Raw genomic sequence first — 22,207 nt, forward strand, 5'->3', positions numbered from 1 at the left:
TTATTATCTTTATTTATTTATTTTTGGTTGTGCTGGGCCTTGATTGCTTTTGTGTGGCCTTTCTCTAGTTTTAGCAAGCGGTGGCTACTCTTCGTTGCAGTGCATGGGCTTCTCATTGCAGTGACTTCTCTTGTGAAACAGACTCTAGGGAGCACGGGCTACAGTAGTTTCAGCATACAGGCTCAGTATTTGTCATGTGTGGGCTGTAGGGCACACAGCTTCAGTTGTTGTGGCACACAGGCTTAGTGGCTCCCAGACCAGGGATCAAACCCATGTCCCCTGCACTGGCAGGTAGATTCTTATCCACTGTGCCACCAGGGAAGTCCTATAATTTTTAATATTATCATTATTCTTATTATTCAGATTCATCTGCCTCCGATGGGCCTTACCCCACTACGAGGCCGGGGACTTCGAAGCCAGGAGAAACTGAGGAAATTTTCCAAACCAATATATCTCAAATCTCACGATGAAGTTTCCTAACTCAGAATAAAGTTGTTTTTTTCCGAGAATGATGAGCCAACTAAGCCTTGAATATAAACCAGTTAACAGTTCTTGATTAGGAGCAAAAATCCAATTATCTTCTTAAAACCTCTGAAATATTGGTACTGTCCGAATGATGTGTGTTCACACATCACTACAGTTTTTGAGGATCTTGCTGCCTGACGAGACAAACACTAACCTTAGAGGTCATGGACCTTATATCCTCACTGAAGCACCACTTGGAAACAAAACTAAGGCCTGTGGGCAGAAGACTGAAGGGTGACAGAAGCTTTCAAGGGAACGCCAATCACCAGACATGCCAGTTGATATGAAGAAATTAGCCAGTTGATGGAAGTTCTCATGGCTACTTTAGGATTATACACTACCCTTCAGAATATTTTTAGGCCTTTTTTTTTTTTTTCCAAGTTATAGATTTACTTAAAAGTAGACTTTTTGTGTGTGCTTTGTTGTCTTTTGGAACTTATCATTTCCAGATAAAATTCCCTTAAAAAGTGCATCATCTTTGGATCAATCATGGTTTTTCATTGAAATTTTATGAGATACATCTCTGCCCTAGATGTACACATACACAAAAGTGCATATCTTAGGTAAATGCATATATTTAGTTTATCTTAAAGCCTGTGATTACTTTGGATACACCCAAGACCTGAAAAGCTCACTAGAAACTCATACTGCGTTCATTATGAGAATTTTGTCTTAACATAATTAGGAAGTACAAGAGCTAAGCTGGCTTTCAAATTATGTCCAAACAGAAATGGAACAAGTAGAGATCAAAACAATTTACTTATACCCTTGCATGTGTGGATACAGATGAGAATCCCATGGCAGGTCATTTGTATATCAGCATCATTCCCTCTTAGGGCTTCCCTGGTGGCTCAGAGGGTAAAGCGTCTGCCTGCAATGCAGGATACCTGGGTTCGATTCCTGGGTCGAGAAGATCCCCTGGAGAAGGAAATGGCAATCCACTCCAGCACTCTTGCCTGGAAAATCCCATGGACAGAGGAGCCTGATAGGCTATAGTCCATGTGGTCGCAAAGATTCGGACACAACTGAGCGACTTCACATTCACTTTCCCTCTTACCTCCAGAGCGGATGGGTAATCACCAATAAAGAAAAATCTCTATTTATTTTGGTCTCTCTGTACCATTTACCAAAATGGCCTTGTGACCCTCAGAAGTAGTAGCTGATAACTTCCTGCCCATACCCTTGTCACACAGATTCTTTAATTTAAAGTATATATATTTCAGTTTCAAAAATGTTCCTGTGAGCAGGAGCGTGCTCTCTCATGCAGGTTAAGTAAATATTGACGCAGGGTTTGTCAATAACATTGAAAGCAAATATAATACTGTGTCAAAAGAGATATAGCACATACATATTTAATAAAAATATAGCTATAGGCCTTTGATGAAGAGATAAATTTAAATATGTTGGTTGGCATGTTGGCCACTCCACAGCCATTCAGTGAGCACATACCCCAACCCAGCTTGAACTCGGAGACATCAATATGCTGTTCCATCAGTCAGTCTCTTTCTGTCTGATCTCACTGTGGAAGTATTTCCCTGCCAAGAGGTGGTTCTAATGTTTAAAGTTAAGTGTTTCTAAAACAATATAAGGCCTGTGAACTCAAGCCAAACTTTATCTGGTGGTCAGTCAATGAAACAATGACCTGTTCTTGGAATGGAGGAAAAACTAGCTGTGCTGAACTGAGTGAAACATGACTTGCTGTCCCCATCATGATCCCTTTCTAAGTAACTCAAGGTGATTTTGAATATGCAATTTTTATCTTACTCTATGAGAAGTAGAAATCATCCTTCCTCCAAAATGGAAGGACTCCTCCAAAATGAAAGTCCATCTAATTGCTAGTTAACTTCTAAGTACTTTCTGTGTGCCAGGAATCTTAAGCTAAATGTGAATTATATATGCCAAACTTTCCATGAAACCTACTTGTTTATAATAACTTTTTCTCTTTAACCCCCTATTAAATCTTCTTTGGTCTTTTGGAAGCCTCCCCTACACCCCCTCTTTTAATGACATTTTCTTCCAAGGCTGACAAGGACTGAAAACTATTTACTCAAGAGCCAGATTTTTAGAGAGAGAGAACTAGCTTGATGACAAGGTTTGTCTGATGTCATCTGCTGAGCTATTTTTAGACAGGGCCCACAGCTTCTCACAGAGCTGATCTCTGGCTGTTCCTGCTCCAGAGTTCCAGCCTCTAATTCACCAGGACTTCTGAAGAACCTACTGCACTTTCCCAGAGGGGGAAATTTTTTTTAATTACAAAAATTTAATCCATCACATACAAACGTTCTGTCCCTTGACCGCTGAGGAATGAAACAGTCCCTGCCTCCATCAGCTTTTTGCTGCTGAAGCTGGAGTTAGATAACTGTAATTGAATTTCAGTTGTCCTTTTAGCAACCTCTTTACTGCCTTATCATTTGCAGTCTGACTTACCTCAACCAGTCCAAGATTTCAGGGATTTGGGTTCCTGCCCACTTTTCCATCTCATATGACTTAACAATCTATTTGAAATAATAGACAATATGGCAGTTCTACCTATCTGTTAATTCTGATCTTTTTTCCCTCAATTGGAAAAAGTTACGTTTCTTTAAAAAAAATAGCTTTTGAGCCACATACTTAGAGCTGAGAAAAAGTGTCTCCTCCTCACTCTTTATTGCCCACTGGCAAGATTTGGAGAACCACCTCCCCCCCAGCCCCGCCCTGCTTTTGCACTTAGGATCGATTAGATCATTTGCTGACCTCAGAATTCAGAATCCTCAATCGGAATTTGATTGACTCCATGTTGCCATGAAGAAACAAGTTTCCTGAAATATGTTTTTGTGGTTCTCAGAAGCTTCATTCAAGAAAAACAGTCCAAGTCAGAACGTTTCTTCTGGTGAAGAAGCTGGGAAGCCAGGCCAGACATATTAAGATTCACGAAGTCTTATGTCTTTGCTCATCTGTGAACTGACCAATGGAATGCCTTTGGTAGCCATTAGAGCCAAAGAGCTACATGAGAGTTAGTTGAGAATACATCAAGAATTTTGTTTTTATCTCCTTTGGGATTCTCTTCCAGCTGGCCCTGGGGAGAAATAGTGATAAACTAAAAATTTCTTGGATATGGTTGTTGGAACTACACATCTCCTCTAAAATTCCACATCACAGTATACCCAAGTCCTCAAGAAGGAGGCAGCACGAAGCAGTGAAAAATGAATGGGTTCTAGAGCCAGACAGACCTTGGCTCAAAACCTGGCTCCTCAGTGTGAAAGAACTGGGTGATCATAGACAAGATACTTAGTCTTCCTGAGCTTCTACAGAGGAAGACAATCATAGGAACAGGCAGGATATCTAAAAGCCCAAGGATAAACCATGGCAAGCAACAAATAACGGTTCTCTCATGTCTCCTTTCGTTGATATTTCTGCCCATCTGTGTAAGCTAGTGAAGAAGAATTTGGGTACCACTGGCTAGCTGTAAAATTGAACTAGTTACTTTTCTAAGCCTCCATTTTTGCATCACTGAAATGGAGACAAGAGTGAGTATAACTCAGTCACTAAGTCATATCTGACTCTTTGCAACACCATGGACTGCAGCACACCAGGCTTCCCTGTCCTTCACTATCTCCAGAGTTTGATCAAATTCATGTCCATTGAGTTGGTGATACTATCTAACAGACTAGTAGAGAAGCAATTAAAATTCAGTGACAGTTATGGCAAAATAATAGGAAAAAAAAAAATCAAAGAGCTTAGCCAGGGACCTTAGTGACTCAAGGTCTAGGCTGAAGAATCCTATTGCCTATATTCAAAACTAGGCTCCACTATTTTAGTAACTACCTGACTTGGAGAATATTACTTTCTCTATATCTTGGTTTCTGCACCCATAAAGTAAGGATAATAACCTACTTTATAGGAGTGTGCTAAGATACCTAGATCATGGCAAGTGCTCCATTAATATAACTATCATCATCATTGGGGCTTCCCTGGTGATCAGGATCATACCATGTGACTCTCAAGAAAGGAAAGCTATACGTCAGTCAAGAATGATACTCTTTTTATTTTTTATTTTCTCTGTTGAGACACATGCCATCAATTATCTAGCTGGCACAGAGAGGCAACTCCTCGGTTTATCCAGTGCTTCTGAGGCCTGTCAGTTGGGAGTTCAATGGATAGGACATAGTTGGTGGAGTGCCCTGTTGTGGAGAGGGTACCTCTCCTGGCACTTGTTTTGTAGACTGGACACACATAAATGTTCTGATGCAGAAACATTGCACTTTCCCCAGGTTTCAGCCAAATGATGGGTAATGGATCATAGAGGATTTTGGGGAAAGACTCCCCGATCTGCATCTTTTTCCTGTCCCAACGGGCACCTTCTAAGAAGAGTCCTTTTATGTAGGCCCCATCTTCTGGGTTACTCTCCATGACTGTTTCTTGTGTGGTTACCTGAAAGACAGGAAGCTGTGAGTTCCATTGTTACCTGCCATTTTCCTAAATGAGGCAGCATTAAGAGACGGAAAAGGTAAAAACTGGCTTTACTGTCTGTCTCCCAGGACACTGAGACTTCTCTGATAATATTCCTACATGCTACATGGGCCATGCCTGATTTCCAGTCAACAAGAACCAGGAGGCCACATTAACTATTACCTACCTTAGTGGCCTTGTATAATCTTTCCCCTTTCTGAATATGGATCTGTAAAGTGAGGGGTTAGATTCAGCTGCATGCTGGTAAAATAGTTCTCTAGTAGAAGAAGTAAAACTTTGATTTGTAGTTTCTGTCAATTTCTGTGGTGTGAAGAGCCCCACCATGATCAATTTCAGCATATCCATTATTTAACAACCACCTGTAGCTGGCTCTGGTGAGTTAGTATGAGCCAGCCCTAGCACACCATTGTTTAGATTCGGAGCTGATAAACTTCTTTAAGATTGTGGAGTAGAAGGACGTGTGCTCATCTTCTCTTGTGAGAACATGAAAATCATAACTAGCTGCTGTGAACAACCATTGACAGGAGAATGTAGTATCCCACAAGAAAAAAAAAACAAACGCCGCATCCAAGGGCAAAGGAGAGGCCCTGACAAGATGGTAGAAAGGGCAAAATCACATTTAGAATCAAACCTCAGACCTGCCAGAGATGCTTGGAGGGCACAAACAACCTTGTGCGCACCAGGACCAAGGGAAAGGAGCAGTGACCCCCACAAGAGATAGCCAGACCTGCCTTTGAGTGTTTGAGTGTTCTCCTGCAGAGGCACAGGTCAGCAGTGGCCTGCTACGGGGACAGGGCCTCTGGCAGCAGCAGACCTGGGAGGCATGGTATGTGACATAAGTCCTTTTGGAGGAGGTTGCCATTAGCTCCACTATAGAGCCATCAAGCAGACGCCCCACAAACTGGAGAACACTTATTACCAAAGAAGTTCTCACACTGTTGCAAAAGTTCTAGGGCCCTCAACAGATTTCCCAATCTGGGGATCCAGCGAAAGGACTGAGAACCCCCAGGAATTAGACTTTGAAGGCCAGTGGGATTTGATTACAGAAATTCCACAGGACTGGGGAAACAAACACTTGGAGGGCACAAACAAAAGCTTGTGTGCACCAGGACACAGGAGAAAGGGGCAGCTACCCCACAAGAGACTGAGCCAAACATGCCTGTGAGTGTCCAGGAGTCTCCGGCGGAGGCGTGGGTTGACAGTGGCCTGCCGTGAGGTCAGGGGCACCGACTACAACAGTCCTGGGAGCTGTGGTGTGCTGGCAGTAAGTACTTTAGAAGGAGGTCACCATTACTGCCATTACCTCTACCATAGTGTGGCCTCAGGCCAAACCACAGGGAGGGAACACACTGTGTTGTCCCCACCACCACCACCCCCCGCCCCCCATCAGCAGAAAATTAAAGATTTACTGAGCATGGCCCCACCTACCAAAGCAAGACCCAGTTTTCCCCACAGCCATTAGGAAGCGTCCACAAGCCTGTTATCCTCATTCATCAGAGGGCAGACGGAATGAAAACCGCAATCACAGAAAACCAGCCAAACTGATCACGTGGACCACAGCCTTGTCTAACTCAATGAAACTATGAGCCATGCCGTGTAGGGCCACCCAAGATGGATGGGTCATGGTGTAGAGTTCTGACAAAACATGGTCCACTGGAGAAGGGAATGGTAAACCACTTCAGTATTCTTGCTTTGAGAACCTGAGGGTGTTAACAGCCTTGGTATGAGGTCCCCAAGCTGTAGGAGGAAATAAATTGCAAGTGGCAGACTTTTTTCCCTTCTCTGTTGACAACACCTGATTCTGCCTGAACTAAACTTTTCTCAGACCTTGAGCTAACCAGTGCTGCTTTATTATGAAAATGTTTTTCTTAAGCAATGTTAATGAAACTATGTATTTGCTTTAGAATTTGCCTTTCTTCAAATTGGTTCCACCTAAGACTTTTTTTTTTTTCCAAAGCTTGGGCTGATAATGACTCAACAACCAGTATTCATGTCAATTACTTTATGGCTGGGGGATGACACACCTTGTGCCATTCTATCTCAAAATGTATATTGTGGGAGAGGGGCCTGGTGAAACTCCCTTAGACTGGAGGTGTCTCTCTTCTGATTAGAAAATTGCTAACAGACATAAAATGCCTTGCTAAAAACTAGCAAGCGGGTACTCTCTGTCCCCTTCTGATGTATATATCAGAAGCTTTCCCTATCTCTATTATACTTTAAAAAAACTTAGCCATACAAAAAGCTCCGAGTAGTCAAGACTTGTCTCTAGCCCCAGATTGAAATCCTCTCCAATGTCATGAATCCCAGGGTAACACATGGCTTGCAGCCACAACCTTTCAAACACCATAAGTATATGAAAAGACAAAAAGATATAACACTGAAAGATGAAATCTCCAGGTCGGTAGGTGCCTGATATGCTACTGAAGAAGATCAGAGAAACAGCTCCATAAGGAGTGAAGAGTTTGAGGCAAAGTGGAAAAAATGCCCAGTTGTGCATGTGTCTGGTGTTCAAAGTAAAATTTGATGCTATAAGGAACAATATTGCATAGGAACAGTGGAAAATTCTTAAAGAGATGATAATGCCAGACCCCCTACCTGCTTCCTGAGAAACCTATGCAGGTCAAGAAGGAATAGACATGGAACAACAAACTGGTTCAAAATTGGGAAAGGAGTATGTCAAGATTATGTATTGTCACCCTGCTTCTTTAACATATATGCAGAGTTCATCATGCGAAATGCTGGGCTGGATGGAACACAAGCTGGAATCAAGATTGCCAGGAGAAATATACTACCCTTATGGTAGAAAGCAAAGAGGAACTGAAGAGCCTCTTGATGAAGGTGAAAGAGGAGAGTGAAAAAGCTGGCTTAAAATTCAGTATTCAAAAAAGTAAGATCATGGCATTTGGTCCTATCACTTCATGGCAAATAGTTGGGGAAACAATGGAAACAGTAACAGACTTTATTTTCTTTGGCTCCAAACTCACTGCAGATGGTGACAGCAGCCATGAAATTAAAAGACGCTTGCTCTTTGGAAGAAAGATTTGACAAACCTAAACAGCATATTAAAAAGCAGAGACACTACCTTTCCAACAAAGGTCCATATAGTCAAAGCTATGGTGTTTCCACTATTCACATATGGATGTGAGAGTTGGACTATAAAGAAGCCTGAGCACCAAAGAATTGATGCTTTTGAAGTGTGGTGTTGCAGAAGACTCTTGAGACTCCCTTGGACTGCAAGGAGATCAAATCAGTGAATCCTAAAGGAAATTAACCCTGAATATTCAATGGAAGGACTGATGTTGAAGCTCCAATACTTTGGCTACCTGATACAAAGAGCAGACTCATTACAGAAAACCCTGATGGTGGGAAAGATTGAAGGCAGGAGGAGAAGGGGACGACAGAGGACGAGATGGTTGGATGGTACCACTGACTTAATGGACATGAGTTTGAGCAAGCTCTGGGAGGTGGTGAAGGACAGGGAAGCCTGGTGTGCATCCATGGGGTTCCTAAGAGTCAGACACAACTGAGTGACTGAACAACAACAAGAAAGGCCAGTCAAGTTCATTTATAAACTAAACTAATATCTAAGGCAATTAGTTTGCGATGTCTGGATGAGATGATCTCAAAGGATCTTTCCATAAAATTTAAAATTCTACAATGTTCTATTAAAGTCTGTCTACTCCTTTCTCTCCAAACATAGGTTGGGTGATTCTTGACTATTGGCATCCTTTGACTTTAAGCAAAGCCCTACACAAGACCTTTAACATCCTTCCAAATGAAAAGTCCACCATGTTGAATAGACAGTATGGAATATGCTTTCATTGTTTTTGGTACAACTGTGGCAGAGTTTTCCTCTGGAAAGATTCCCTTTTTATATACACAAGAGACAAAGCATTGGGAATCCTCTGGTTCTGTTGGGGATAACTTTGGAGCTACTTTGCTGCTGCTGCTGCTACAGCTGCTAAGTCACTTCAGTCGTGTCAGACTCTGTGTGACTCCTTAGACGGCAGACCACCAGGCTCCTCCATCTCTGGGATTCTCCAGGCAAAAATACTGGAGTGAGTTGCCATTTCTTTCTCCTTGGAGCTACTTTAAGTCATGCTAAATACTTCATTTGTATCATCTCAGAAGTATTTGAACCTTAACACATCTAAATGTTTGGACTCAAGGCAATGGACAACACTGCTTTGAGCTGTTGTACCCTAAAATGCCCCTACCTCAAACTCAAATCCAATGTGATCAATGGGGATGGTGTATTTCCGAGCATAATTCTGAGAGACTCCTGTCAAAAAAGACTGTGTAAAGTAGAATCCAGAGATCCAAAAGACCACAGGAGGTCCATTGTCAATCCATTCCTAGAGAACCACAGAAATAAAAATGCAAAATCAGTAATACATCAAAGATAGTTCAAAGGCAATAATAAAAATGAGTCCCATGAAGAAATAGGCTTTTTCTCATTTTTCTGGAAACAGGCAGACTTTGTAGTCTTATCTTCTATTTTCCTTTATCTTCTATTTTCCCAGTTTGAAGTAGAAAGCACTGGTGCAAGCTGGTGTTAGGGATACAGTAGAGAGTAGAAGGGACTATAGCAGTAGAGAATATATGTCTTGTCTAAGCAACAGCTACTCAATTCCAGCAGTAGTTGTCATGCAGGTATGCAGGTCCATTGATTCAGGTCTTCCTTTTTTTGCAAGAAAATATCTGTATTTTTATATGTAATAATCCAGTATTTATATGCTAGCTCAAAGTTTAATTTTTTTAATATTTTAAAAATTGTATTTATTTTCATTGCTGCACAAACTTGCCTCTGGTTGCAGCAAGCAGGTGCTACTCTCTAGTTGAGGAGCACAGGCTCTAGGGTGCTTGGCCTTCAGTAGTTGTGGCACATGGGGTCCATAGTTGTGGCTCCCAGGCTCTAGAGCGCAGGCTCAACAGTTGTGGTGAATCAGTTTAGTTGCTCCAACTGCATGTGGGATCTTCCTGGATCAGGGATCGATCCACTGTCTCCTTCACTGACAGGCAGATTCTTTACCACTGAGCCACCAGGGAAGCCCTCAGATTTTTAAATTACCAGGTAGCCAAACGAAATCTATCTATTAGCCCATGAGCTGTATGTAGCCCATGAGACACTGGTTTGTGGCATTTATTCTCATTCCTACTCCTGCCTTTATAGGCTATAAACTTTTCAAGGACTTTGAAAGTCTCCCTCCTGTCCGCAACCCTAGTAAGAGTTTCCAGAAGGTGCTCAATCCAGGATGCTCTGTGGCTACCCTATCCCCTTCCACCTCTAACCTGTCATTCCAGAATGTCCTCTCCACCTGAATGAGAATCCCAGGTGCCCAGTTACCCTGATTCCGAGGTACCTGGAAGAAGGCCAGGCGGGCTAGCAGGTCAGCCACATAGCCTCCCAGGGGCTTCAGTGATGGGTAGGACTTTGCCATCCACATGGCTGGCACTTTACCCACAAGCATGCTACTGAAGACATCCTCCAGCTCTGAGGACATCAGAACCTGCCCTTTAATTGCTCGGCCAAGATCGATGAGGCTTCTGTGAACCACTTCTGTCAGTCTGCAAGAACAAAGGAGAAGACTCAGCCTGGCTCTCCAATGACCTCATTCTACCCCAAGTGCACTGACTCCAAGTCTCCTTTTACTTTTCCTCCCTTTAAAAAGTCAGATAATATACGTTCATGAGAGAAGAATTGTAAAGATGAGAAAAAATTCAATCACCACCTAAAGATAACTCTGATGTATATCTTTCTAGATTTTTCTATATGTAAACACAAATTATTTTTAATGGGATTACATATATATATATGTAATTTGTTTTTCTCTCTTAGCATAAAGGGAACATCTTTCTTATTCAAGAGAGACCTACCTAAAATCATCCTTTTTAATGACTGCAAGGTGTTCCATTTTATCTAATTATTCCTCTTGCTGAAACATATTATTTCTAGATTGTTGTTACTGTAAATAACATTACTAGAAGGCAATGGCAACCCACTCCAGTACTCTTGCCTGGAAACTCCCATGGATGGAGGAGCCTGGTAGGCTGCAGTCCATGGGGTCGCAAAGAGTTGGACACAACTGAGTGACTTCACTTTCACTTTTCACTTTCGTGCATTGGAGAAGGAAATGGCAACCCACTCCAATGTTCTTGCCTGGAGAATCCCCGGGACGGGGGAACCTAGTGGGCTGCCGTCTATGGGGCTGCACAGAGTCGGACACGACTGAAGCGACTTAGCAGCTTAGTAAAAGCAGAACTTCTGGGTCAAAGGGTAATGCAGTTTTAAGGCTTCTTCTTTGTTTTAAAAACAAAATTCTTTTTATAGACTATGAGGTTCATGCCTTCCTGAGAAAAGGCAGCTGAAGAGCAGCCTAAAAGATTCTAAGATCATCTGCCTTTGGCTCTGGCCTCTATTATGGGGACTCACCAAGTCCGGGGGGAACTGAGAGTGCCGAAGAATCTGCTACCAGAGAGAGCTTGTCATGTCCAGAGATTTATGGACTCCTAGCCAAATGGACATGAGAATGCTTAAACCCAAGAAACAGATCCCTGAATGTGCAACCATTAAACATTTATATGAAGAGGAATTTAAGGTTCAAACACGTTATTGGTGTATATACTTGGCTGAGGGGTTAAGAGCAAAACTACCCTCTGAGGGATTATACCACAGACCTCTATTACACCTAAAGAGCTACTTGCAAAAGTTCTATTTCTATTCTTGCAACTATGAGCTCTGCTGGTTTCAAGATTTTTAGTACTCAAGGAGGAAAGTTTGCCTGAGAAGACGCAATAATGGTTCCCCTGAACTGGAAGCTGAACTGTCATTCTGGGCTTCTCATACTACTAGGTGAATAGGCAAAAAAAAAAAAAAAAAAAAGAGGGTAATGGGAAGGTATGTTGCAGTATTGCCCAACGTAATTAATCCTGAGCACCACTGAAATATAAGTGCTGTTACCCTCTTCTCTTATATTATAATGGCCAGTGGTAGAGGCTAGTGAAAGTAATTCAGTTGTGTCTGAGTCTTTGCAATCCCATGGACAGCACAGTCCATGGAATTCTCCAGGCCAGAATACTGGAGTGGGTAGCCTGTTCCCTTCTCTAAGGGATCTTCCCAACCCAGGGATCAAACCCAGGTCTCTTGCATTGCAGGTGGATTCTTTACCAGCTGAGCCACCAGGGAAGCCCACGAATACTGGAGTGGGTAAGCCTATCCCTTCTCCAGTGGATCTTCCTGACCCAGGAATTGAAGCGGGGTCTCCTGCATTGCAGGCGGATTCTTTACCAACTGAGCTACTAGGAAAGCCCAAAGGCTAGTGAAGGTGACTGTAATCACCAAGAGCTCCAATGACCTTAGGGGCAAATGAGTGGCAGAGGAGGAAAGTCATTGGCCTGGTGTCCGGATGAATGAGGACTGCATCCTATCATACCAAGGTATTGACTCAAGTAGTCAGCAACCTTGACTCACACTCTATTTTGCTTGGTCACCCATATGGCCAACTGACTATTGACTCTAGAGAGTAACACTAAAACTAAGAGGGTCAATCAATTCTTAGATGAAATTCTTCCAGTTTCCTTGTCTTTCAGAGTCAGGGCTATCCCTATAACTAAGCAATGACCATTGAGCAAAAACGGAGACAGCAGCATTTAGAGTCTGTGGTCGCAGGTTCAGACATTTGGTGTATGTGCTTGGTTGAGGAGCCAATGGGGCAAAGTTACCATCTGTGGGATTATGACTGAATGCCTCTAAGTCAGAATCTCACCCAGGTGGAAGGATATGGCAGCGCCAAGGGAGTATCGGCTGTCCTCGGATAGCTGGTCCCCCACTGTCCCTGCCAGCGGGCTTCCAGCAGCATTCCTGGGGGCATGGTGTGGTGCGCCCTGCTGTGCATCAGGACTGGGGTCCGGTGCAGACAGCCTTTTGTCCTGGGATATGGGGCATGGCTGGAAAGGCAGGTGCCCCCTCGCCCTACCACACTGTTGTTGGGGAACCTGGTGCTAAACCATTCCCTGGATGATCTGCTTCTGGTTCTGGGTTTATTACATAGCAGAGCAGCTCCCTCACTGCAATCTATTGAAAGTCAGCCCTTGACACAAGGGTTTGTAATAATAAAATTAGAGGAAAACAATGAGAATAAAATATTAATTAAAAAATTTTAAAAACAAAATAAAAATAGAGTATGTAGAGCAGCAAGAACCTTGACTTGAAGGTGAAAGAGATGAGTTCTTATCTCTCCTAGATGGTGTTTTGGAATGCTTTCAGTTTTGACTATCTAGAAATCAAATCAAGGTGATCCCACTGGGCTCTGTGCTCTGGAGGAGAAATGAGGGGGAACTAGAATAGAAAGCCAGAGGCCCTTAGCCCCATGCCATCTTATAATAGCCATTCCTTGCCCCTGGAGTAGAAGCAATGGGTTGAACTCCCCACCCTTTATATGTTTACCCTGATTTCACATACTGGCTAAGTGCAGAGGCTTTGGGATTGGTCTGAGTTCAAACTCAGTTCAGTCATTGAATCACTGTGTGACCTTGAACAAATTACTTAGCCTTTCTGGGTCTCAGTTTTCTCATCTGTAAAACAATAGCAGAGGGATTACTAATTGTGCATGTTTTAAAAGACTATTGTGTTCTATACATATGTCTCGTTTGCTCTCTCGCATACAGGGTTATCATTACCGTCTTTCTAAATTCCATACATATGTGTTAGTATACTGTATTGGTGTTTTTCTTTCTGGCTTATCTGTATAATAGGCTCCAGTTTCATCCACCTCATTAGAACTGATTCAAATGTATTCTCTTTAATGGCTGAGTAATACTCCATTGTGTATATGTATCACAGCTTTCTTATCCATTCATCTACTGATGGACATCTAGGTTGCTTCCATGTCCTGGCTATTATAAACAGTGCTTCGATGAACACTGGGGTACACGTAATACAATATTATAAAGTTAAAAAAAATGATAATAATAAATGATAAATGGTTAAAAAATAAAATATAATATAATATGTAAAATGCCAATTATTTTTTAAAAAATTGCCATGTGTTAAACAACCTTACTGGACAATAAAGAAATAGTTCAAATAAATATAAAACTGAAAAAAAAAGACTATTGTGTGATTTGAATGCAAAGGCTTGAGTACTTGGAGCCATATCTGGTAATAAAGGCTCAATAAAAGTGGCTTTAATGATTTCTTTCACTATTAGCCTAATGGTTTTAACCCCACTTTACAGATGTCACATGAATGAATAAGAGCAAATGAATAGAAGGAATGATTTAACCCTGGACCAAGACATGCTGCTGCTGCTAAGTCGCTTCAGTCATGTCCAACTCTGTGCGACCCCATAGACAGCAGCCCACCAGGCTCCCCCGTCCCTGGGATTCTCCAGGCAAGAACACGAGTGGGTTGCCATTTCCTTCTCCAATGCATGGAAGGGAAAAGTGAAAGTGAAGTCGCTTAGTTGTGTTAGACTCTTCACAACCCCATGGACTGCAGCCTACCAGGCTCCTCTGCCCATGGGATTTTCCAGGCAACAGTACTGGAGTGGGTTGCCATTGCCTTCTCCGAACACATGCTGGGATCCCCTATTTATATGCCTTCCTGCAGGTAGGGCAAACCAACTCTGCACAGCAACCTTTATCAAGTGTCCTTTCTAGTTACTGCCTATTAGATCCTTCCCCTCACACTCTAACTCCCAGGATCCAAGTAAGACCAGACAGCCCACCTGTTGAATCTGATGAGCTCTTGCCTTAGGACAGTGTTCATGGATTCTTCATAGACCACAGGGTACAACTTCATGACCAACTCCAAGTCAAATTCATTGGGAAGCTTGGAGAGTATGTCCTGGGCCAGCTCCTCAACCACTTCCTTAAAGTGTAAGCATTAGAGAGGTGAATGAGAAACAAGGCCCCTGGGCTGGGACTTTGTCCAGGTAAACCTAAGGCAGTGAGCATTTGTCTTTCTAAACTTAGTCTATAGGAGCTTTTCGGAACTCTCCTACAGAAGCCAATTCTGCCTTGAAGGTACGGAGGTTACCCATGCTGGCCCCAGATTTAGGGAGGACATTGCCTCTAAGCCAAACAATTAGAGTCCTGTTCTCAGGGCCAGAGCGAAAGCCTGAGGGTTGGGTGGGAAATTCCTGCTTAGCCAGCCAGGTGGCCTCAGGGAAGTGCTGAACCCTGCAGAGCTCCTCCAGTCTTCAAGGTCACTCCTAGGAGACAATCTCCCAAGGCTCTCATAGCCAGCTCCTTAAGGCCAGCTCCTGGTACAGATGGGACTTTGCTCAGAGCCAGTGACATGGACATCTGGGAAAGCAGTAGACCATTCCTCAGCATTGAGCAAGAATAGCCCAGTGAATTTAGCCGAGTAAGGAATGGACAAGGCCTAGAGGAAGAGTAGGAAGAGGAGGAGTACGACCTGAATGTGGGAGAGACACACAGCCCTGCCATGCTGTGATTCTGGGAGGGTGGAATGTATATTTCTTCCCCTCTTCCCACTGTGAGAGGTATTTCCTTTCCTAAGTTGAGACACACAAACCAGGCTGCTTTATCTTCACATGTATTACCATTTATGGTCCTATGAACCAAATCAAGAAATCAAATTCAATCATCCCTTGGAATCCACTAGGAATTGGTTGCAGGACCAAAATCCACAGATGCTCAAGTCCCTTATGTAAAATGGTGTAGTATTTGCATATAGCCTACACATACCTCTCCTTCCCTTCATACTTTAAATCATTTATAGATTACTTATATTACCTAAAACAATGTAAATGCTATGTAAATAGTGGTAAATACAATATAAACATCATGAAGTGAGGCAAATGCAAGTTTTTCTTTTTGGAACTTTCTGGAAATTTTTTTCTGAATATTTTCAATCTTGGTCAAACTCAAGGATGCAAAACCTGCAGATTTGCAAAGCCAACTGTATGCAAAATCCACAGCTGAGAAAAGTTGAACATGGGGTGGCTTAGAAGTTGGAGAAAAGAAGAGAAGGAAAAGAGAGAACAGGAGAGTCAGGAGATACGGTTTTGGATCTGGCACTGCTTCTGGGTTTATGAGTGCCTTGAAGTGGGTCATATCTTGTATGGCTCATTTTGCCCTCATCTGTAGACCAAGTGAAATGATCATCAGTTCAGTTCAATTCAGTCACTCAGTTGTGTCCGACTCTTTGCGACCCCATGAATCGCAGCACGCCAGGCCTCCCTGTCCATCACCATCTCCCGGAGTTCACTCAAACTCATGTCCATCGAGTCAGTGATGCCATCCAGCCATCTCATCCTCGGTCATCCCCTTCTCCTCCTGCCTCCAATCCCTCCCAGCATCAGAGTCTTTTCCAATGAGTCAACTCTTCGCATGAGGTGACCAAAGTACTGGAGCTTCAGCTTTAGCATCATTCCTTCCAAAGAAATCCCAGGGTTGATCTCCTTCAGAATGGACTGGTTGGATCTCCTTGCAGTCCAAGGGACTCTCAAGAGTCTTCTCCAAAACAACAGTTCAAAAGCATCAATTCTTCGGAGCTCAGCTTTCTTCACAGTCATAGGAGGCACCCAAAATGATTCCAGGTGTCTCCAGGACTTGGAGAAATAATAGTGAATCACATGGTGAGAAAGTCACTCTCTTGTCAAGTTTTAGCCACCTTTTTCTTTTCATTCCCTTCAAGGAGAAAGTCTCAAGTCAGGTCAGGACTAATTAAATGCTCTGTAACACTTGTTGATCCTCCTCTTTTCCCGAGGAGCCAGCAAGACCTCAGCAGCAGCAGCTGGAAGAACCTAATAATGTTAAGCCTTCATTTTCTTTTTGTGGCTGCCATGACTTTATCAAAATGGTACTGGATTTGTTTTCGCTTATGATCCTGATGTGTGTTTTTAAAATGTTTTTAAGCAAAAGAGATTTGGTTTAAAATGTTATGTAAATGGAGTATAGATGATATGTGGCTATAACAGTGAATCATGAAGGTTATATAGGAATGACTGACATTTTAAGAAACCAGCTCAGTATTTAAGGGCTCTCAACAGTAAGACCAGAGCATCCATGCCTTTCCTCAGGGGTCTGCCAGGCCTCCACTTTTCTTCCTTCTTGGTCATCACCCATAATCCTGCATGCCCACTAGAGGGAAGATTGCCTAGGAAATTGAATTCAAGCCTGGTTACCTGAGGGGACTTGCCACTCCCTCCTGACTGCCTAGGGAGGGTCAGGAGCACCCCTTGAAATAGCTGGTTGGTTTCCTGGTTGTCTTTGGTGATGTCAGCGTTCTCATGGAGGCCAAACACTTCTGGGTGGGCTGTGATAGGGAGGTTCCTGAGATAGTCAATATACGACTGGAAAGAAAATCTTCAGTTAACGTAAGGTCAGGTTCTTGGGGTCCCACAGATAACCCAGGGTTTGGCCAGACCAGACCCACATAGAAATCACACTGTTTCGGTAGCACAGGCCATACACACACACATGCACACACCACCAGGGCCAAGACATCACAAGCTTTCCCTCCTACAGGTTTCTGAACAGTGAGTATGAATATGAAGGTAGATGGGTTATCTCCCTTGCTGGCTTCCTTCCTGCTCCACCAGCAGTCTCGGCTTTGGGGACAAAATTGGATTTGGATTCAGACAGAAATGGATTTGGGTCCTAGCTCCATCTGAAACTAATTGTGTAACCTTGAGCTATTCACCCGAAAGCCCAGTTTCCGTATCTGCAAATGGGAAGATAAATGAGGCTATGAAGGAATAAAGCCTTGGTATATAATAGATACTCGATAAAAGCAAGCCCTTTTCATCCTTCAGATCTCTTGTTTTCTTCTTCTGTTTATCATTCTCCCATCCAGTTTTTCTATCCCTCCCTGTGCCACCTTCTGAACCTTTGTTTCCAAGTAGCAGCTTCCAACCTGTTCACCAGCAAAGCTTCATCTTAACCATCCCTTCCTTTTTCCCCCAGATGGACTCCATATTTTGAAAGATCTTGTCTACCAAATGCCTAGGATTCACTAGATAGTAATACAGTCTATCTTGTAGGTTTTTTGAAGGATTTGAAATAGCTTATGGACCCAAGTCAGGAAACCCAAGCCATCCCTGGGCCCTCCTTGGATACAACTGCAACCCTAACGACATGGAGGCTGGCAAGCTCCTCCTGCCCCTTACCTGGTAGGAGCCATGAGGAGGGATGTAGTAAGTGTCTCCAGGAGCAAGAAAGTAATGGTCCTGCTCGATTTCCTTACAGTAGAATGTGGACAGAAGGGATAGCAGGAGCCTCCTATCTTTGTCATCCGTTACTCTGCCTCCGTAATTACATTCCCCTGGGGACAGCCAACAGAAGAAGTTGAATCCATAATGAACTTAGTCATTAATCTAAAACAGAGGATTCCTCCAGCCAACAATGAGACACAGGGCTGCTAAATACCATGCTCAGCTTAGTTTAAGACCAGGCCTTTATGGTATTATGGTTGCTACAAAAATAGTACATGTTCCTATATTAGAATTTAGAAAATAGCAATAAACTGAAACAAAAGCAATGCTGTCACCAATTATCTCAACTAAGGTAACTGTTAACATTTAGGCATCTTCCAGATATTTGTCTGGACATTTGTGTATATGTGTACATATATGTGAAAAGCAGCATAGAAATGTGGTTCAGGGTAAGAACTGTGGCATGAGACAGTACTGAGGTCCAATTTCAGCCAATTTCTAGGCTGCCACTTTTGCTGCTTATTAGCAGTTTCTCATCTGTCAGTAAGAGATAACTGCATACCCATCTCACATGGTTGTGGTTAACAATACTTATAAAACATTTAGCACAATGCTTGGCATATAGAAGACATTCAATTACTGCTTTCAGAAATTTAGAAAATTGAGATTATCCATAGATATGACTCTCTTACCCCCATCCCCATCATCAACATCATTCTCCGTAGCTCAGGTTTCTACACTCAGATTTCTACAAAAAGAATTAGGTAATTCTTTTGAGGAGACAGCAACCCAGGATGCATTTTCTAGCTGGATCAGATTCAATAGTGTGCGTATTACCTGATATTTGGAAGTTGGGAACAACACATTGGTCTGAAAGAAAAAGACACATCTGTGTGTGTGTATGTGTGTGTATGTGCATGTGCACACGTGCGCACATGCAAAGCCTCTCCTGAAGGGTGGGTTCATTTCCAATTCCAACCATGCTAGGAAAGGGCAGGTCTATGGACATGAAGCAGGAAATATGACAAGTTGAAGAGGCCTCAGCTTCTTTTGGCATTGGAGGGGTCTAAATGACTAAGAGGAACATTTTGGTGGCTCATAACGGGAGAAGTAAGAGACTAAGGGGACGTTTATACCTACTGAGTAATAATTTGAGCCCTATGGAAACTGCTTTACCTTAAACCACCACCTAGATCTCTCTGTGTTGACTTCTCAGGCCTTCAGCAAAATTTAGCGTGAACATTACAGCTTGTCCCAGCTGTAAATAGGTTTATGGTGACACTAGGAGAGTGGTTCCCCGCTGAAGTCAGCCTGGCAGTGCTAGAAGGGACCAAAGAGGGACTGCAGGTGAAGGTAAACCTGAGGTGCAGGGTCATGGCTCAGGGTGCCACCACCACCCCCTCATCAGCAAAGTCTACCTCGGGGGGTACCCTTAAGGCCCTGGGTTTTATGTTTATGAGGGAAAGTGCATTTCTTTACTTATATATCTCTTCTTTACAGTAAGAACACAAGTTTCTACAGAGACGGGATTTGTATTATATCTCTTCAAGATTTCCCATTGGCTCTGCCACAGAGCTGGGGGTACCAGATAAAGAATGTATTCGACTTCAGTCCATCTGTTTAGATCACCACTCTCCAAACAAGACCTACCTCTTTGGTTAGTTTGTCTCTTGGTCTCAGAGCTCTGATAGTCATCTCCATCTGGTTCGTCTTTCCTTCCAGGCACATAGGAAAGTTACCCTTCCCTTCTCCTACACTCCCTCACTACACTTCTTGCAGTAAGGTGTGGCCAGGTGACAACTTCTTGCATATTTAATTCCCAACATGAGCTCTTCAGTGCTACCCCTGTGGCAGTGACCACACAAGTATATGTTGAGATGGTGGCATCAAAAGTTGGTAAAGCCTTTGCCAACTGTGCCTCTGGTAGACAATTACAATGAACAGAGAGCCTTGCCAATTCACACTGGACATGTATAACAGGATGGGCACGAAATAGACCTTTGGTGTCTTACATCCTTGAGATTTGGAGATTGCGTGTCATCTCAGCCTAACTAGTCTATCCTGATTGGTACAGTTGGAAAGTGAGTATTCTCAGGCCAGCTGGCACAACTGGGGTGGGTTGGTTAATAAGCTGCCAGGCAGTTCAGCGCTAAGACCATATTCCAGGACACTTATGCACTCATTCTGTGATCTGAAGAAGAGCTCTGGGATGTGCTTCTGTGTGGCCTGGAATAATGGGAATATGGCTCACTTATTTGGAAAAGTTCTTTCACCAAACTAAAATCCACTGAACTTATGTTGTGCATGTCACTTGGGGTTTTGTTTTAGGGGACACTGTGTTGAAGTAAGGTCTGTGTCATCTTTTACTTTAATCGCTCTAAAGCAGAATTTCTTAATCTTGGCATGATTGACACGTTGTGCACTGAGTAGTTCTGTGTTGTAGGGGGCTGTCCTGTGCACTGAAGGAGGTTTAGCAGCATCCTGGCCTCTACCCGGTAGCACATCCATTTGGTTGTGACAACAAAAAATGTCTCTTCAATTTGTCAAATGTCCCTTAGGAGGTAAAATCACCCTTAGCTGAGAACCCCTGTGCTAAGATCTTAGTTTTGCCAGCTGTAAAACAGGGTCACTAACATGAAGCTTATAAGATTACTGTGAAAACTGAATGATGTAGATAACGCACCTGCCATTTGACTGGGGAAAGGATCCAGAGTTGAAGGAGAAACTTGTAAGTGACCTTGAAGATGCCCAGGTTTTTCTTTTGAGCTGCACTTTGACTTTTGGCCATAGTAATCCACTTATTTAGCCCATCTATATTCTATCTCCTCTCTCTAGGGTTACATGGCATTTTTCTTGAGGGCAGTGACCAAGTTTTATATATTTACATTCTCCCATATTATGTACTGGTATATATTGAACGGTTAATAAAAGACCACTGATGAATTGCTTTAATACAAACCAGCAAGGGGTCATTTTCACCTCAGGGTGTCTCTGCTGGGAGCACTCGCCTTCTTTTTTCACCACTCACTCCCACTTTCTTCTTCCAGTTGTAAAACCCTACTTATCCCTCAAAACCATCTTTAATGCCTTAAGGAAGTTATCCCTAATCATCCCCAGCCCATATCTGAAATTTAATTGTTGTGCTGCCTGTCTACTTTATAAATGTTTCTCTTATTGAACTTACCAATGTATTGTCATTTATTTTGTTATATTTCTCTCCCTTTGTAGACTGCGCACCACTTAAGGGGAGGGATTGATCTTGATTTTTTGGTATGTTTTTTTTCTTGTTTTACAATATCCAGCATGGTGACCAGCATCAGTAAGAGCTCAATGTTTGTTGAAGGCATAAGTGAGTAAACGAATGGAGCTGGGAGCAGAGGAGCAGGAAGGTGGAGCATAATTGTGGAGGTTTATGGTTGTCAAAGCCTCCTCCCATAAATACCTGTCAGGTAGGTCAGAGCATCAAATGGCACCTCCTTGTAATCATTCAGAAACATCTGGATCTGTCGCATACTAATCCTCAGGTCAGATTCATTGAATTCATAAGGAATATTCCAACCTGCATGAGGCAAAGATGAATCAGATGCTTCAGGGATGAGAGTTCTTAATTCCCACTCCGAGATCAGGCTGGTGAAGTTAAACATCATAATGGATCAAGAGCCTCTTTTCAGTCCCATGAATATTAAGCACCTATTAGCAACAATTAGCTTTGGCGTTTACTGCCAGCGTGGGAGACATACTGCCTGAAGAAAACATCCATTCTAAAGTCAATTTCCTTATGGATCTCCCCATTTGTTAAGGAAGATGTTACCATCCTGGGATTTGTGGAATAGGATTATTCACCCTGGCTGGAATACCATGGTAATGCATTGGAGAAGGAGATGGCGCATAGAATGCCAAAAATAACACTAAAGCATAGGTTTAGTGGAAAAGGAAATGGCAACCCACTCCAGTATTCTTGCCTGGAGAATCCCATGGACAGAGGAGCCTGGCAGGCTACAGTCCACGGGGTCGCAAGACTCAGATACAACTTAGTGACCAGGTAGAGA

The 22,207-nt window shown here is 42.9% G+C and overlaps 2 protein-coding genes across 7 annotated transcripts in view; one reads left to right on the plus strand and one right to left on the minus strand.

Moving 5' to 3' along the window:
* Positions 1 to 1,628, plus strand: part of LYRM1 (LYR motif containing 1) — a 39,477-nt gene extending 37,849 nt beyond the window's left edge. For all 3 annotated transcript variants that reach the window (XM_042240506.2, XM_042240505.1, XM_027961573.2), the window contains one exon: positions 364 to 1,628. In XM_042240506.2, coding sequence (XP_042096440.1) covers positions 364 to 480 — 117 coding nt within the window. In that variant the 3' untranslated portion in view covers positions 481 to 1,628. The remainder of the gene's footprint in view (positions 1 to 363) is intronic.
* A 2,899-nt stretch (positions 1,629 to 4,527) lies between these two features.
* Positions 4,528 to 22,207, minus strand: part of DNAH3 (dynein axonemal heavy chain 3) — a 232,424-nt gene continuing 214,744 nt past the window's right edge. For all 4 annotated transcript variants that reach the window (XM_042240494.2, XM_015104112.4, XM_060405790.1 and 1 more), the window contains 7 exons: positions 21,601 to 21,717; positions 18,114 to 18,268; positions 17,130 to 17,297; positions 14,703 to 14,845; positions 10,338 to 10,542; positions 9,192 to 9,329; positions 4,528 to 4,935 (listed from right to left, as the gene is read on the minus strand). In XM_042240494.2, coding sequence (XP_042096428.1) covers positions 4,582 to 4,935; positions 9,192 to 9,329; positions 10,338 to 10,542; positions 14,703 to 14,845; positions 17,130 to 17,297; positions 18,114 to 18,268; positions 21,601 to 21,717 — 1,280 coding nt within the window. In that variant the 3' untranslated portion in view covers positions 4,528 to 4,581. The remainder of the gene's footprint in view (positions 4,936 to 9,191; positions 9,330 to 10,337; positions 10,543 to 14,702; positions 14,846 to 17,129; positions 17,298 to 18,113; positions 18,269 to 21,600; positions 21,718 to 22,207) is intronic.

The sequence above is a fragment of the Ovis aries genome, chromosome 24 (genome assembly GCF_016772045.2).
Source record: "Ovis aries strain OAR_USU_Benz2616 breed Rambouillet chromosome 24, ARS-UI_Ramb_v3.0, whole genome shotgun sequence".
NCBI lineage: Eukaryota > Metazoa > Chordata > Mammalia > Artiodactyla > Bovidae > Ovis > Ovis aries.